The sequence below is a fragment of the Phyllostomus hastatus genome, unplaced genomic scaffold, assembly GCF_019186645.2.
Source record: "Phyllostomus hastatus isolate PE091 unplaced genomic scaffold, TTU_PhHast_1.1 phas_scaffold_1066, whole genome shotgun sequence".
In the NCBI taxonomy this organism is placed as follows: domain Eukaryota; kingdom Metazoa; phylum Chordata; class Mammalia; order Chiroptera; family Phyllostomidae; genus Phyllostomus; species Phyllostomus hastatus.
The window spans coordinates 14656624-14673887 of record NW_025334004.1 but is presented as its reverse complement, the minus strand read 5'-3'; the positions used below and the strand labels follow the sequence as shown (position 1 = coordinate 14673887).

The following is a 17264-nucleotide window of genomic DNA, read 5'->3' as shown; positions in this document are numbered from 1 at the left end:
GTTTTGCCACCCTTACACATTTGCCAATGCCCAAAAACATCTGGTGGTCACAACAGTGGGGGACAGAGGGGCGGGAAGGGTGTGCTCCTGGCATCTAAGCAGAGGCCTGGATGCCAAGGCTGAGAAACACTGGCCCAGAGCAGAGGTGAGATCACCAGAGCTTCCCAGAAACCGCGTGCCCAGGCCGTACCCCAGACCCACGAGAGCAGGATCCTGGGGAACGGGGCTCAGACATCACTTTTTAAAGCTCCCTGGTGTCTCCAAGGTTGAGGACTGCTGGCCTAAGAGCAGCCGCTCTTCCTTGACCACCATGTCCAGCAGCGGGGCTACTACCTGAAGGCCTTTTGCTCCCAAGTGCCCGTGCAATCACTGGTCCACATGTTCTCCCTGTGACCGCCATGAATCGGATGTGGGCGGCCTCCCAACTCACCTTTGGAAAATGCTCTCCGAGTGCTTTTCGTGTTATGTGAGGAATCCTATTTGCCAACCCACCACTCCCACACACAGCACAGACCTCGGGAGTGGGAACAGAACGACTTTAATAGTCTGATGAACTGAATCTCTTCAGGGGCCGGGTGGGGCAGGGGAGCCCTCCAGCAGTGGGGGCATGCTCCTTCAGGCACCGCTGAAGCAGAGGACCCACTGGAAGGGTGGAGGGACGGGGCTGGTGGGGTTTGCAGTCAGCTTCCCACGACCGGATGGAAGGGGGCAGTTGTGTGGTATCGAAAGTGGTTCCTGAGCCTACAGGCAGTGCCAGCCCCAGCCAGGTAGTGGGATAGGCCGCCCTGTGGCAGCCCCATGTGACCACAGGGCATCCCATCCCTTCTCGGTCCTTTTCTTACTCTTGCCCCATAGCGGGGAGCAGGTCCCTGAGCAAATTTGGCTCAGCCCTTGCCCAAGCTGGGCCAGGCAGCCAAGCAGGGTCTCAGACCCAGTGACACCCCTGGCTCAGACCCAGGGGAGCCCATTCTGCCATCTGGCCTCCAAGCTGCACCAAGGAAGGCAGGGGAGCAGGACACCGGGCTGGCAAAAGTGGCTCCTGCCCAGAGCTATGGGAAGTGTCCTCCTCAGGGTGGCCTTGCTGCACCTCTCACACTGTCTTAATGTCCAGGGTCTGGGCTTGTGACAGGTTCTGGCGCTGGGCTTTGACCATGTGCAGGTGTCTCCCGTGCAGCGTGAACTTGGACCAGGTGAACAGCTGCAGCAAAGCACAGGTGATGGGCACCAGCACCAGCAGGTAGAAGCAGCCCTGGCGGAGCGTTGGGGCCTGAGCGGGGGGCGGGGCTGGGGGCTCTGGCCAGGGCTGGGCACTCCCGACAGGGATCAGTGAGGGCTGCTGGAAGAGATCGTGACCTAGGACAAGAGAGCGTGCAGAAGGAACAGGGTCAGCCCTGGGCTCCTGCAAAGTCCACGGTGCCACATCCCAAATGATACATGTACAGGGCCAAAACACAACTCTTCATTTCTCCCCCAGCCTTGCTTCTCCCATTCTTCACTTCTTGGTTAATGGCACCACCATCCACCCAATGGCCTGGGGCCAAAGGCCTTAAAGTCTCCCTACATTCCTTGGTTAACTTCAGCGCTCCCCGACAGCCAATCCTCCACCTCTACCAACTCCAAAACACATCCCAAACCCGAATATTTCTTTCCAGCCCCCAGCACCACCCTGGTCCAAGCCTCCATCACTTCTCCCACTGCCTCCCTACAATACATTCTCCATTTAGCAACCAGAGCCAGCTCTTAGAAATATATATCAGGCCCTGGCCAGGTAGCTCAGTTGGTTAGAGTGTCATCCCCATATGCCAAGGTTGTAGGTTTGACCCCTGGTCAGGGTACACACAAGAATCAACCAATGGGGACTCCTGGTCAATATGGCAGTGTAGGCAGACATGGCCTGCCTCTGTGCACAACCACATCAAAATTACAACTAAAACACAGAACAACCATCACTCAGAACCATCAATAATCGAGTTGAATGGAAGTCTGACAACTACGGAATTAAAGAAACCACAACCATCCAGACTGGTAGGCAGGGCGCAGACGTGGGACAGGCTGGCCTGTCACCCAATGTGTGATGGATAAAAATGCGGGAGGCATGTCTCGGGAGTGAGGAGTTCCAGCCCCACACCAGGCCCCCAACCCAGGGTTCCAGTGCCAGGAAGATAAGTCCCCACAACTTCTGGCTGCAAAAACCAGCAGGGATTGAGTCAGTGGAAGAAACTGCTGGAATCCCAAGCAGTTCCTCTTAAAGAACACACACATGGACTCCCCTACTCACACTCAATCCCTCTGACAGCTTGAAAAGAAGAAACTGAAGTGTCTGGCATCAAGGCAAGCAGAGGCCATTGTCCCTTTGCTAAACCCTCCCCTCCACAGAGCCAGCAAGCTGGTGCCATACCTGAGACTCCATCAACCCGGCTAACACTGATCCATCTTGGAGATCCCCAGAGACTCTGCCCACCCAACTTACAGGCCCTCCGAAGCTGCTTTTCCATATGAATGGCTGGTCTTGGTTCCTGCTTCACAACTTCCTAAATCCTCTCAAACAAGCAACAGCTGGCCTCAGTGAGCCCCAGGCCCAGCTCTAGTAGCAGCCAGCCTGGATTCACAGTTTGGCTTCACCTGGGAATCTCCAAGGCCAGCACAAGTAGCAGCCATCTCAGATTGCTTTATAGCTCAGGCAGGGTGGCTCCAGGCAAAACACAGGTGGGGACTGAAGTTGGCCTGAATCACCTGAGAAACCCCAGGGCCAGCGCACCCAGTGGACAACTACAGGCCACGTCGGAGCACCACCACCCTGCCCCTGCACAGTGATCCTCCACGGATGGTGGAGGTTGGTGGTCAGTGGTCACAGCCAATCCTTGCAGCCGACTGGCCTGAGTAAATGCTTCCCATTGATTTGCCAACAGCAACCAAAGCTCAACTACAAGAGAAGGGTGTACCCAACCCACACAAAGGGTGCACCCTGAGTACTTAGTTTGGGTGATAGTGGTGGCTGTGCCCCTGGACCCTACAGGACACCTACTATGTTAGACCACACTACTAAGACACAGAGTCAAAGCAGCCCTATCTAACACATAGAAATAAACACAGGGAGGATGCCAAAATGAGGAGGCAAAGAAACATGGCCCAAATGAAAGAACAGGTCAAAACTCCAGAAAAGGAGCTAAACGAAATGGAGATAAGCAATCAATTAGATGCAGAGTTCAAAACACTGGTTACAAGGATGCTCAAGGAACTTAGTGATGACTGCAACAGCATAAAAAAGATCTAGTCAGAAACAACGGATACACTAATTGAAATAAAGAACCATTTACAGGGAAACAATAGTAGAGTGGATGAAGCCAAGAATCAAATCAATGATTTAGAACTTAAGGAAGAAAAAAAAACCAACCAGAACAAGAAGAAAAAAAGAATTAAAAACAAAAAACAGGGATAGTGTAAGCAACCTCTGGGACAACTTCAAGCATTGCAATATTCACATCATAGGGGTGCCAGAAGGAGAACAGAAAAAGCAAGAAATTGGAAATTTCTTTGAAAAAATAATGAAAGAAAACTTCCCTAATTTGGTGGAGGAAATAGACATAAAAGTCCAGAAAGCACAGAGTCCCAAACAAGATGGATGCAAAGAGGCCCACTCCAAGACGGATCATAATTAAAATGCCAAAGGTTAAAGATAAAGAGAGGATCTTAAAAGCAGCAAAAGAAAAAAGTTAGTTACCTACAGGGGAGTGCCCATAAGACTGTCAGCTGATTTCTCAAAAGAAACTTTGCAGGTTAGAAGGGAATGGTAAGAAATATTCAAAGTCATGAAAAGTAGGCACCTACAGCCAAGACTGCTCTACCCAGCAAAGCTATCATTTAGAATTGCAGAGTAGATAAAGAACTTCCCAGACAAGAAAAAACTGAAGGAGTCTATCATCACTAAACCATGATTATATGAAATGTTGCCCTAGCTGGTGTGGCTCAGTGGATTGAGTGCCAGCCTGCAGACTGAAGGGTTGCTGGTTCAATCCCCGGTCAGGGAACATGCCTGGGTTGCGGGCCAGGTTCCCAGTTGGGGGTGTGTAAGAGAGGACCCATTGATGTTTCCCTTGCACATTGATGTTTCTTTCCCTCTTTCTCCTTCCCTTTTCCTCTCTAAAATTAAATAAAATATATTTTTTAAAAAGATAAAAATAAATGTTAAAGGGATATATTTAAGAAAAAGAAGAGGATCAAAATGATGAACAATAAAATGGCAATAAATACATTTCTATCAACAATTGAATCTAAAAAGCAAACTAAGGAAACAAGAACAGAGACAGAATCGTGGCTACAGAGCATTTTGATGGTTGCCAGATGGGAGGGGGGTGTGGGGGAGAATGGATGAAGAGGTGGGGGGGTTAACAAGTACCACTAGGTAATTGCAGAATGGCCAAGGGGATGTAAATTCCAGTACAGGAAATGGAGAAGCCAAAGAATTTATACCCATGACCCATGGACATGAACTATGGTGTGGGATTGCCTGAGGGACTGAGGGGTGCTGGGTGGAGGGGGACAAAGGGGGGAAAACCAAAATAACTGCAATAGCATAATCAATAAAATATAATTTTAAAAAAGAATCAGTCGCCCTGGCTGGCATAGCTCAGTGGATTGAGCGCGGGCTGGGAACCAAAGTGTCCCAGGTTCGATTCCCAGCTAGGGTACATTCCTGGGTTGCAGGCCATAACCCCCAGCAACCGCACATTGATGTTTCTCTCTCTCTCTCTCTCTCTCTCTCTCTCTCTCTCTCTCTCTGTCTCTGTCTCTCCCCCTCCCTTCCCTCCCTAAAAATAAATAAATAAAATCTTAAAAAAAAAAAGAATCAGTCAATCATTGCATAAATAAGTGGAACAACAAATCGATGTTTTTCTCCCTCTCTCAAATCATTAAAGTGAAAAAAAAAAGTCAGACCATGTCACCCCCTGCTTAAAACCCCTCCAATTGTTTCTTATATTTTTGGTTTTGGGTTTGTTTGTTTGTTTGTTTGTTTGTTTTTGAGAGTATGCTTGTGAAAGCTGGTGACAGTGAAATAAGGAAGTACGGCCCAGGATCGGAGAAGCAACAGGAGAGAGCCTAGGCCGGGCTGCTCTGGCTCACTGAGAATCAGAGAAAAGGGGCCTCAGGGACGGGTTCTGGGGGTGAGCCTGGATGATCTGCTGCTGCCCATCGCTCCCCTGACTGCAAGTCTTGCGGGGACCCTTGGAGTTTAGGAGGTGCAAGCCTGCGGGGGAAGAAGACAGGGAAGGGAAAGGCGCAGGCGTGCTCCCAGGAGGCAGAGCTCGCCAATAATACTTTCTCTATGAACTGAGAATAAAATCCAAACTACACCCTGCTCTCTAGAGCCTTTACCCAGAGCCATCTAAGCACTCCTGGATCTTTGGAGACCAAATCCTTCCCATTCATTTTACATCCTGAGTGTCACCTCCTCAGAGAGACCTTGCCAGACCACATTAAGTAGCTTTTCAGTCACACTACAGCAAGTCCTCACTCAGTGGCGTCAATAGGTTCTGTGACGTTAAGTGAAACAATGTGTAATGAAACAATTTTACCATAGGCTAATTAATATAAACAAGAGTTAAGTTCCTAAAGTATCTTGTCAATGTTATAATGAAACAATCTCGAGCAAAACCCCGACTATTGAAGACCCCTGTCTTTACCACTGCACTGTCACTACCGCTATTTTCCCGTTTGGCTGTGTGTCACCACAGCCCCCTGCACCCTGACGAGGATATAAGCCTCAGGATGGCGAAGACCGTGTGTGTCTGGCTGTTACCGCCCTTGCACCCAGCACAGCTCCTGGCAGACACAGTATTGCACACCCATTCGCTGAGCCCACGAATGCAAGAACAGAAGAATCGGAGACCCAGTTTTCCTCCTTCTGCAGGGAGAGGCAGCGGAGGCACAGCAGCCCAGGGTGGCCCAGCCCCAGCCATGTCAGCCCTTCTCCCCCTCCTGGACCGAGAGCCTTGTTAGTCGGTGCGCCAGCTCAGCTGCACCCGCTGGAGCCTCGAGAGCCCCTCGCCAGCCCCTGGCCCTCACCTGTGTAGAAGCACAGCAGCCAGGTGCCCAGCAGCGGGGCGAAGGTTTGGCCTGGCTTGGTCACCAGGGCCACCATGCCGAAGAGGAGCGCCGAGGCCGCCTGCTTGCGGTGGTTCAGCACCAGGTCCTCATCCACCAGGTCGGTGACCACCAAGGTCAGCAGCTTACAGGTGCCCTCGGTGAAGACACGGTTGCTGCCAGCAGAGAGAGAAAGCAGGCAGGAGTGAGGGGCGGGGGGTCAGAGGCGTGGGGGCGCGGGAGGGCGGGGCCTACCTGGCGATGAAGAGGCAGAGCAGGCCGGGGCGGTCGGGGCCGGCCAGAAGCATGAGCAGGCTCAGGCCCAGCTTGAGCAGGAAGAGCCCCCGCACCACGGTGTAGACGCCCCAGCGCCGGCACAGGGGCAGGAAGTAGAGGTTGTTGAGATGGGGGGCGACGTAGGAGACGCCTGAGGAGAAGTGGGGCGGCCTTGTCAGGGGCGGGGGGCAACTTCCACGATCTTCCCCCCACGTTTTAACGATCGAGGGAACCAGAGGCGGCATAACCACGTGCCAGGCTCTGTGCTGAGAGCGAATTTGCACCCTTTTATTCGATCCTCTCGGCCTTTTAACATTAAGTACTATTATTATTCCTGCTTTATAAATGAGAAATGGAAACCCAAAGAGACCAAGTAAAACCCACCCAAGGCCGGACAGTGAGTAAGCAGTCAAGGCTTCGCCCTGGCTGGGGCGGCTCCGTGGGTTCAGCGCCGCCCGAGAGTCTGGCAGTTGGACTCCGGGTCAGGGCACCTGCCTGGGCTGCGGGCCAGGACCCCAGTGGGGGGCGTGCGAGGGGCAACCAAGTGATGTTTCTCTCCTTCCCTTCCCCTCTCTCTACAAATCAGTAAGTACGTAATGAATACTTACACCCAGGTCTTACATCCACAACAGTGACTAAGTCTCTGCTGTCACCCAGACGCTGCGCCCCACCGCCTCTGGGTGGCGCCAGCACCAAGAGGACCGCCCTGAGAGCAGCCCCGCCCCCTCGTGCCCACACCAGGCTTCCGCCCCTTCCTCAGCAACGCAGAACTGGGGGCCGGAGCCGCACCTCCACAGCAGCGTCTGCCCTCCCCCACCCTGCTAGGCGGGGCGGGGGTGGGGGGGCCGTGCCTGCAGCCGAGCGAGAGGCTCGGGGTGCAAGCCTCTGTCCACCCAGCCTGCCCAAGACGCTCACTCACCCAGGAGGAAGGAGCCGGTGGAGAGGGAGATGCGGTCGGATAGCAGCTGCTCCAGGAAGAGGGGGAAGAAGTTGCTGTTGAAGTGGCAGTGGAAGACCTGGAACCAAGTGGCAGCGAGGAGGCCGCTGGGGCGAAAGGGGAGCCGGGAGCAAGAGCAAGGGCAGCCCTCACCGCCCCGCCCCCTGCCCCTCAGCATGGAACATGCCAGAGCGAAACATAACACCAATTCCGGGTGCGCATCTAATTTTGCTAACAGAAGCAGTGGTAGAATTGTCATTACCACCAATTAAAAGGTTTTTCTTTGCAATTAGAAACGCCTTAGTAAAACAAGCTTAATAACCTAAAAACTATTTCTAAATGTGGCTAGCTTATATACTACATGTGTTTTTGGTGTGGCACGCGATGTTTTAAAAAGATTGTCATGGAGTTCCTGGAGAGACACCCCTTTTTCATACCCTCGCTTTGCAGGACACGGCTGCCCCCAGCGGCTGAGACTGGCCCGAGATCACGCAAGAAGTGAGGAGCTCAGGTGGTGCGAGAATCCAGGTCTTTAACTACCCAACCTGAGTCCTGCTTTCCAATCACCCTGCGGTCGTCACGCAAGACCCAGAACTGATTTCCCAGTTTTTGAGAAAGGTGTTCCCATACCCTAGCCATCCTGGGTGGGGCGACTGCTCCCATACCTGCACCAGGTCCATGCCCACGAACCACAGGAAGTTCCGGTGACGTGCCAGCTGCCGGAGGTACTGGCCCAAGGTGATGCTGCCCACCTCCTCGCCGCCCACAAGCAGCTCCTCTCCACACAGGCTGGGGGGCAGAGGGGAGTCAAGAGCGGCCTGGGGCTGGGCCAGAGCCACTCCTGGCCCCAGGGCAGCCACGCATCAGACAGGAGGTCTGGCACTGAAATCAGACGGAGGACGGTGCTGGCCACTCACCCGCTATCCACAGCCAGGTCTGGACACCCCGGCTCCCTACCAGCCGCCTCAACCCGCCGCTGCAGCAGCCGTGTGGCGCCCACAAAGCCTAGCCCAGAGCCAGCGGCCAGCGCCACGCAGAAGGCACGGAAGGAAGAGAAGTCCTCCTTGTTCCAGAAGGCGTAGGAGGCGAAGACAGAGAGGGAGCCGGCCGCACTGAAGAGGGAGCAGTAGAAGTTGAGGTGGGTGCGGTCGTGGGCTGAGAGGGCCAGGTCCGCCAGCAAGGCGTGGTGGTGCAGGTCCACGAGCGTCAGGAAGCCGTCGTAGAGGCACAGGCACAACAGGAACTGCAGGCCGGCAGGGGCCCAGGGCACCCAGAACGCCAGGAACGACAGCGCCAGCAGCGGCCCATGCCGGCCGAGTGCCCGCACCCGTGCAAGCACCACGGCCCTGGAGGAGAGCCCACTGCCCGACCTGACAGGGAGAGGGGGGCCGTTGGAAGATGCCCCTGCAGCCTTGGGCCCAGGTCTCCCTGCCCAGACCCCCGAAGGACAGAGCCCAGGGTGGTCCTAATGAGCTCCAAGTCCTCAGCCTCTGATTTAGGAAACACAACTCACCAATGGGTGCTCTCCTCTGCCCCTTGCCTGCCTGCCAGGGCCAAGGGCCAAAGTGGGATGTGATACCCATTTTTGTCAGGGTTGGGGGCAGTGATGGGCTGAAGCAGGGATGGGGGGAAGGAAGCAGCCAGAGCAGCCGAGCGCTGGTGATGCTGTGCCCAGTCCCGAGGGCCAGGCAAGCAGAGCTGGGTCGGTCTCTCCCCCAGGTGGCCAAGGCCAGCACTTAGGCACGGCCACTTCTCTGACCTAGACAGAGTCTACCCGGAGTTCGGGGAAGGGAGGAAGCCTGGAGAGCAGCTAAAAATGGTCCCCCTTTCTTCACCTCCCACAAACACAGGTGGGGGTCCTCCAGCCCTGGGGAAGAGGAGATGGGACAGGACCAGTTATGAGCCTTCCCCAAGACACACACCGGGGCTGGGAGCCGAGGAACTGGCGGTCACTCAGCCAGCCGAAGAGGGGGTCGTTGAGGCTGTTCCACAGGAGAAACACCGTCTGCGGGCAGAGGGGAGACGGGGCAGGTGGGCTCCAGGCAGCCTGCTCTCCAGGGCTTTCCCTACCCAGCCTGCTCACCACCCCTCTAAGATGACACCAGCTTGCAAATCTTTGCTCAGGTCAGTCCCTCTGCTAAACCCCCATCAAACTCCCACCCATGCAGGGCTTAGCTGATAAATTAATATATGTGAATGCACTGGACAGTCCCTGGCTCACAGGATGGTGGCCAGAGCTGGTGTAATCCCCACGGAGGAGTCACCCAGGCCTCCAGCTCCAGCTTTTCTTGCTGGGTCTCAGTGGGCAGCCCAGCCTGCCCCAAGCTCCTGGCTGGGCGGGACTCAGCACTGCCATCTCCCCAGCTCCCACCCCAGCACGGACCTACCTCTCCGACCCAGAAGGAAGCTTTGCTGATCTTGTACACCGAGACAAAGGTGTCCACATAGTAAAGCAGAAACACGTTGTGCAGAACAGAGATGAAGAGGGCCAGGGAGCCATAGACAATGGCTGTGGGCAAGCGCAACAGCCAGGCCTGGGGTCCACCCAGCCCCATGGCTGCCAGCCCAGCCTCAGCCTAGGAGGAGCAGAGAAGCGCTCGTGACCACGAACAGCCTGGCCATCCTTGTCCCTGGGGAAGAAGGAGCCAGTTAGCTACAAAGATCAGAGCTAGCTCTGCTCCAAACCCCAGACCTGGGAGTCATTTTAAAACTTATTTCCAACTGGAAGAAAGTTTGCACGTAAAACAGAGCTGGGGGATCGTTAACGAGGTACAGCTGAAACAGTGCCCCTGGCTGCCGCACCCGGGAGTAACTCAAGGAAGCCGATAAAGGCGTGGGAAGCAAAGGCAGGGGGCCACCGAGTGCTGAGCCCGGTCCAACCGTGCTTGGGCTGTGAGCTCAGTATCTTCTCTCATCTGTGCTATCTGACCTTAATGGCCTTCGTTACAACCTTGGGTTTGGGCACATGATGTACCTACAGTGTGACTGCCAAGCTACTTCACCCAAGCCTCAGCTTCCTCTTCTGTAATTGGGCAAAGAGATGATCACGCCTGCTCTACAGAGAAACTTAAAGATTAAACGAAGTAACCCCCAGAAAGTGTTCAATAAATGGATGTTGGAGACATCATTGTTTTCTTTGTAATATCCCTACAAAGTGTATACCAGTCTTATAGAGCAATGCCAAACTCAGATGCGTTAAGTAATTTGCCCAACGTCATACAGCAGAAATGTGCCAGATTTGAACGCTGGCCTGTCTGGCTCCAAAGACTTACCTGCCACTGGGCCTCCCGAATCAGGGTCCTATGTGTGGTCGATGGAGAGAGACCTGTCAAGTTCCACAGGCAGAGAAGAGTGATAAAATACAATAAGAGGCTTCTACTGCTCATGCACTTTAATTCCAGAAATTCCACCTCAAGGAACTAATCCCAAAGGAATGTATGTGTATAGAGATGTTCATGGCAGTAACATTTATAAACAGCAAAAAGTTGGGCACACCCTGGCTGGTGTGGCTCAGTGGATTGAGTGCTGGCCTGCAAACCAAAGGGTAGCCAGTTCAATTCCCGGTCAAGGCAAATGCCTGGGTTGCAGGCCAAGTCCCCAGTTGGGGGTTGTACAAGAAGCAATGGATTGATGTATCTCTTGCACATCGATGTTTCTCTCCCTCTCTTTCTTTCTCCTTTCCCCTCTTTCTAAAAAAATAAAACAAAGGAAAATAAAACAAAAAATAAAACAAAATAAAATAAAACAAAATTAATTTTTTTAAAAAAAGAACAGTTTAATTAAGAAAAAAATAAAAGTTGGACATAGTCCAAGAACGCAACAAAGGGACAGGCTGAGCAAGCCCAACGCTCTCCAGAAATCAGAAGCACATGGGTAAACTTGACCCATGGGAGAGAAACTCAAGAACCCGTTACGTGAAAAGAGAGAACAGAGGTGTTCTCTGGGTGTCTGGTTTCCACCCAGGTGGACTCGTGCGGAGACTGGCAGGCTATACCAACCGTCACGGGTGGGAAAGTACGTAAAAGCCGGATTTTTAACAGAGCACCACTGCTTCTCAGCCTGTAATGTGCTTTCAAGTCACCTGAGGACTCCATGAAAACGCAGATTTTGGCTCAGTAGTTCTGGGTAGGAACCTGAGACTCTGCATTTCTAACAGACTCGCAGGTGCCACCATGCTGCTGGTCCATGACCACACTTTAAACAGGGGCATTAAGTCTGTCTCTCTTTTTAAGGCTCCAAGCTGCTGTTCTCACGTCAGGAAAATAATCCCGTGTGTGCTTGTCGGACCCCCAGTGGGAAGCTCTGGGGGCTTCCTTCTCTCAAACTCCCTGTTGTGAATTGAATCGCAGGCCCCCAAAAAGATATGTTTAAGTCCTAACCCCCAGTACCTGTGTGACCTCATCTGGAAACAGGGTCTGTGTAGAAGTAAACAAGTTAAAATGAGACCACACTGGATCAGCGCGGGCCTTGATCCCACGACTGGGGTCCTTTTGAGGAGATGGGAATTCGGGCGCAGAGACAGACACGCGCAGGGGGGCAGGCCAGGGGAAGATGAGGCAGAACCTGGAGCGACTCAGCCCCCGCCTCAAGGAGTGCCTCGGACGGACGGACGGACGGACGGGGGCAGCCACGGAGGCTGGGAGAGACAAGCAAGGGCTCGTCTCCGGGCCACGCTGGAGGAAGAGTTGTCTTGGGCCACACATTAAATACACAAACTAACAAAAACTGATGAGCAAAAAAAAAAAAGGTTTTAAGTAAATTTATGATTTTGTGTGGGGCCGCATTCATAGCCATCCTGGGGGGCATGCAGCCCATGGGCCTTGGGTTGGACACCCTGCTCTAGATCCTCCTTCCAAAGGGAGCTTGATTTTTAACTTTTACCCCTCAGAACCGTGAGAGAGTTTTTGTTGTTTCAAGCCACCCGGTTTGTGGTGGATTGTTATGGCAGCCCTAAGAGACTTACACCCACCCTCAGGGGCTGATCCTCCACGAGTGCCTGTGACCCAAGCCTGCCCACTGGCCTCATCTGCATGTCCTTGCTCACACATGTGTGTGCACCCACTCCCTCACTCTTACGTACTCTCACACACACGGCCAAAACTTCTATTTCCCAGCAGGGTCGGGCCCTGGAGAGCCGACTCCAGGCCCGGTCCAACAGGGCTGGCCCCACTGGACTGTCCTTCCCCTGTCGCCCACCTGGCCTCCCCTCCCCGCCCAGCCTGCAAGGGCCTCTGCTGTCTGGCCTCTCCCAGCCTGTCTAGGCTGGCCTGCCTCAGATCTTCAAGCCACCTTCTGCTCTGGCCAGGCCTTTGTTCTTGCCGGAGCCCCCCACCGCAGGCACCAGCCCCATCTCCCCACCTCTGTCTCACCCACCCTTCAGGAGCCAGCACCGTCCGCACCCAGGAGGCCTTCTCCAACTCCTTGGGCTCTGACCATGCCTTCCGCCCCCGCACAGCAGACTCTCATGCCTGCCTCCACTCAGGATTTCAAAGGCAGGGCTTGAGTCTCCTCCCTCCAACTCCCGCACCCCCCCCCCCCGCCCCCGGGAGAATAGGCGAGGCTCAGCCACTCTTGCTGGGGGAGGGACTGACCGGTGAGAAAGAGGCTCTGTTGGGAGAACAGGAGGGAATCTCACTGGGGTCACTCTAGACTCGCTGGAAGCGAGTGGCAATCACTCAAGAGATCTGCATGCACTCCCAATGTTGTGCTAGCCTGACACCAGAATATGCCTAGTGGTGCAGGAATGAGAGGAGAAGCAGCCCAAACTACCTGAAACCAGCCACTGAGTCTAGGAGCAGCTCTCCCAGGCCACAGTGATCCTGCCTTGCCCCGAAGCAGGAAGACAGCCAGGTGGCCTCTCCCCACAGCCTTGAGCCCCTGAAGGAACAGTTGCTGGGAAATGTTTTTTTTTTTTCACAGCTTTATTGAGGTGCCATTGACATACAAAAACTACACATCTTCAAAGGGTACGGTCTGACCAGTTATAACATGTGTGCACCTGTGAGGCCGTCACCACGTCTGAGATCACGAACACATCTGTCACCCTGCGAGTTTCCTTGGCTGCCTTCTAAGTGACATAGCTGAAAGAAGACCCACTGGAGGCCTCCAAGTCCTGACTCCACCACTCAGCCCCTGCGCGCCCTAGAGAGCAGTCAGCTTCCCCTCTCTGTGTTTGTTTCTGGATCTGTAATACAAGGCCAACCTGCCCAAGGCTATCATTGTTAGTGGTCCATGAGAAAAGACTCTAAAGCACTTAGCACGGTAAGTGTGGAGAGTGCTTTAGAGAGTATTACTAGGGAACTTCTCAAGCCTTCCCTCCCCACCACACAAGGATGGGGTGGGGTTCATCAGAACTCCCTACCTCACCTCCTAAGCCTTCTTCGTCCAAGGGAGTGAAGCTCCCCTTCCCACCCAGATGTCTCGTGACACGCCCCGGTTGCTAGAGAAGTTGCTAGAACCCTGCAGGCAAGGGGCTGAGCTGCAGGCCCCCATGCTGGGGCAACAGGAGAAGGAAACCTCCCAGAGAGCATGAGGTGGAAAGGGTATGGCTGTGCCATCGGAAGGGCCTGGGTTTAATGCCAAATGCACTTCCTGCTAAGAGTGTAACCTCAGGCGAGTCCCTTAACCAGTCTGAGCCTCAGTTTTCTCACCTGTAACAGGGAGTCATAATGCCTGCCTCTGCAGGAGTGCCGGGAGGACTGAACTGATGTCCAAGAAGCCTGAGCACCATGCCGGTCACATGGAAGATGCTCAGAAACTGGCTTTTTTAAAAAACTCACTTACAACGGATCACGGTAGCAGCAGGGGAATATCCTGGGCCTCAGGCTCATCTACTGGGTTGGCTGAAAAGTTCATGTAGTTTTTTCTGTACAGTGGCTCCATTAGTGCTTAGTTGTTTTTAATTTTATTTGAAACAATTTTGTCGGATTATATTGTGACAGCTGTCATATCAGCATACATTTAAAACACTTCTGGCAAATTTTTGTGCAGCCATTTTAATATTAAAGATGAAAGAAAATACACAATATTTTCAGTGTGTTATGCTCTATTATTTCAAAAAAGATAAAAACTGAAATGCCAAACAAGATTTGTGCAGTGTATGGAGAAGGTGCTATGAGAGATCGAACGTATCAAAAGTGGTTTGCGAGGTTTCTTGGTGCTATTGACATTATGGTCAAATAATTCTTTGCTACAAGGATGTCTTGTGCATTGGAAGATGTTTAGCAGCACCCCTGCCCTCTACCCACTAAAAGCCAATAGGAGGAGATAGCCGACATACTCAAAATATCTAAATCAATAAAGTTATCAGTGAAAATGAAAAATGTGTCTTTTATTTTACAGAAAAAAAAAAACAACCCTGAATGGACTTTTTGGCCAACCCAATATGAAGTGGAAATGATAGAGCCAACCACTTAAACTGTTGTGGGCTGAAATTTGAAAGGTAGACACAGCACCAAGCATCATGTCTGGCACACAGAAGACCCTCACTAAACAGTAGCAATTATCACTTTTTTTCAAGTCTCTGGAGTTTGGTTTCATGATCTTTAAAGGGCTTCAGTCAGTGTCCCTTCTGCCAAAGCCCTGGTTGAGGTTGTCTTTCCAGCCCCCAACACTGATGCTGCTTGCCGCCTTGCGCAGACTGCATCCCTCGGATCCGTTTTTAAATGCCACCCCCACACCTTTCTTCATGCTCTTTCTTCTGCCTCGCTACCCTAGCTGTAACTATGTCCCATTCCTCGGGTGTGCAGGATATTCCAGGCTTTTATATCTATTACCATGAATCCTGACAAGTCTGGTTACTGTCTCCATCCTCGTTTTATAAATGAAGAAACCAAGGCTCAGACGGGGCAACTGGCCCCAAAACACAGAGGTATTAAGTGCTGGAGCCAAGATTCAAAACTGGTGTTTTTGACGAAAACATCTGAGCATTTCTCACGTCACTGCGCCCACCTCCCCCCACCATCTTATCAAACCCTGCTTCTTCAAGGCCCAGGTCAGTGCAGGTCAGGGGCACCAGCCTTCCTGAGGACTCCCAGTCAGGTGCTCTTTCTCTTTTTCAGATCCCTCGGCTCCTGTATCAGGATCCAAATGCCTGTTACTGTCCTCGGGCCCCCAAGCTCCTTAAGGGCAAGGCGAGGTCAGACCCTCCTCTGACTTCTGCTCCCTGCCTCCGCCAGGCTCCTTCACCACAGCAGGTGCTCGACTAATACATGTGGGATTGACTCGCCCCTAGAAGGCCAATGTGAGCGTTGCCCAGCCCCAGGTAAGAGCAGCACCTATCTGAAGAGTGCCACGCCCAGACCCGACTCTGCCCCTGGGCTCTGCCTGCTGCTCGGCTGTAGGGAGTCAGAAATTGGCAGCTGTGGGAACCCATCAAGATCATCATCATGTACCCTGCTGAGCAGAACAGGTACGGCAAGGCAACAGGTACACAAAGAGGACTAGTGATAACAACAAAAGTAACGTTTATTAAGGTTCTACCATGTGCCCAGCACCGTGCTAAGGAGCGCAGAAACAATACGGGAAGAGAGCTCAGGGCAGGGAGGTGGGAAGACACTAGACAGGGGGCTGTGGTGACGCGCACACAAGATTCTACTGCGAGACAACGGGATGGGGCGATGAAGTGACGGGATCAGACCTGTTTGGAAAGGCCCCCTGGCATGATGTAAAACTCTCCCCTCTTCCCCCATCAGGCTTCTGGGAGATAAAAGGCTGGAAAAGGTTGAAAACAATAGCTTCTCCCTGGTTGGGTGAGTGGGGCTGATGGATCTGGTGGAGGAAACCACGGGTGCCAGACAGGGCCCCTGCAGGGAGGGGTGTCAGAGGAAGTGGGTGCTTGCTTCTGACTCCCTTGAAGACTAGAGGCTGCATGAGAAGCAGTTAGTGCAGCGGGGAGAGCTAGTAATAAGGCAAATCTGAGGTTGGGAGCCCAGGGTCGTCTAAATTACCACTAACCAGCTATCTGAGCTTATTCCTACACCTGTGAAGGGGGAGAAACAAATCCACTCCCAGCCTTTCCTCAGAGGTGTCTCACGAAAGCACAACTATTAGATGTGTCCTTTTCTCAACAAGTAGCGGACCTCAGAGTCACCTGTTGTGTTTCCTGTTTCACACCCCAGAGCCTTGTCTTCCTGCCCAGTCTCCCCACAGCAAGGCCCTGCCGGCCGGACCGTTGGGGGAACCCACACTGGCGGGCCTGCCCTCCTCCTCAGGCTAGACATGAAATTCCGCCTCGTTGGCGGAGGGACCTTCTCCCCCTCCCTCTCCCTCCCCTGCAGGTTGCTGCAGCAGCGCTCGAGGGTCAGCAACCTCACCCTAGGACTACCCAAGCCACTGAGGAGTTTGGGGTCAACCCAGGAGCTCTTTACTCAGGAGCTGCCGCTGAAGCACGTGGCGATTGTCCAGCCAGTCTGCACGTTAACATCACCTGCTCAAGCCCAGGCCTCAACCCTGACCAATAAAAGCGGAATTTCTAGGGACAGAGCCCAGCATGGTGTTCTTTTAAAGCTCCCCAAGTGGTTCTATTGCGTCACCCGAGTCACGGGTCTTCACACTGATGAAATGGATGCGGACCCGAAGCTTGCGGCGACCCCGGCCCCAGGGAGCCCTAGCGCAGGGACTCCACCCTCACCGCTCGAGCCTGAGCTTCTCCCACCCTGCCCCACCGACTCTCCCAACCCACAACCTGATCACCTCGGGCATCCCCGCAGACAGCCCCCGGGACTTCCAGAGAGGACTGCATTCCCGTCCCCCTCGGTCTGTCCTCCGGGTCGGATTGGCCCCCAGTCCGGCCGCTCCTGCCCCTGAACCTCGCCGCGTTCAACCCCTCACCGCAATCGTAGCAACCGATTCCTAATCGCGGCTGCCCGGAACCAGGTGCGAGCCAGCGTTCCTGCGCACCCGGGGCTGCTTCCCCAGCCTCCGCCTCCGCCCCCGCGCAGCGATTGGCTCTGCGGAGCTCCGGGACCGC

The 17264-nt window shown here is 53.6% G+C and overlaps 1 protein-coding gene across 6 annotated transcripts; it reads right to left on the bottom strand.

The window, feature by feature from the left end:
• Nucleotides 1-529: 529 nt before the first annotated feature.
• On the bottom strand, nucleotides 530-17229 carry MFSD13A (major facilitator superfamily domain containing 13A). Of its 6 annotated transcripts, none has more exons than XM_045854685.1 (10): nucleotides 17126-17223; nucleotides 10567-10619; nucleotides 9682-9924; nucleotides 9217-9299; nucleotides 8212-8664; nucleotides 7960-8083; nucleotides 7277-7373; nucleotides 6337-6508; nucleotides 6064-6257; nucleotides 530-1353 (listed from the first exon to the last, which is right to left on the bottom strand). In XM_045854685.1, exons 3-10 carry the CDS (start codon nucleotides 9847-9849, stop codon nucleotides 1091-1093), a joined length of 1554 nt encoding a protein of 517 aa, XP_045710641.1. In that variant the 5' UTR covers nucleotides 9850-9924; nucleotides 10567-10619; nucleotides 17126-17223; the 3' UTR covers nucleotides 530-1090. The 6 variants fall into 6 exon arrangements, with proteins under 6 accessions (XP_045710641.1, XP_045710644.1, XP_045710642.1 ...); XM_045854688.1 differs by having other exon boundaries at nucleotides 10567-10594; nucleotides 17126-17214; XM_045854686.1 differs by lacking the exon at nucleotides 17126-17223 and adding an exon at nucleotides 16988-17122.
• Nucleotides 17230-17264: the final 35 nt, after the last annotated feature.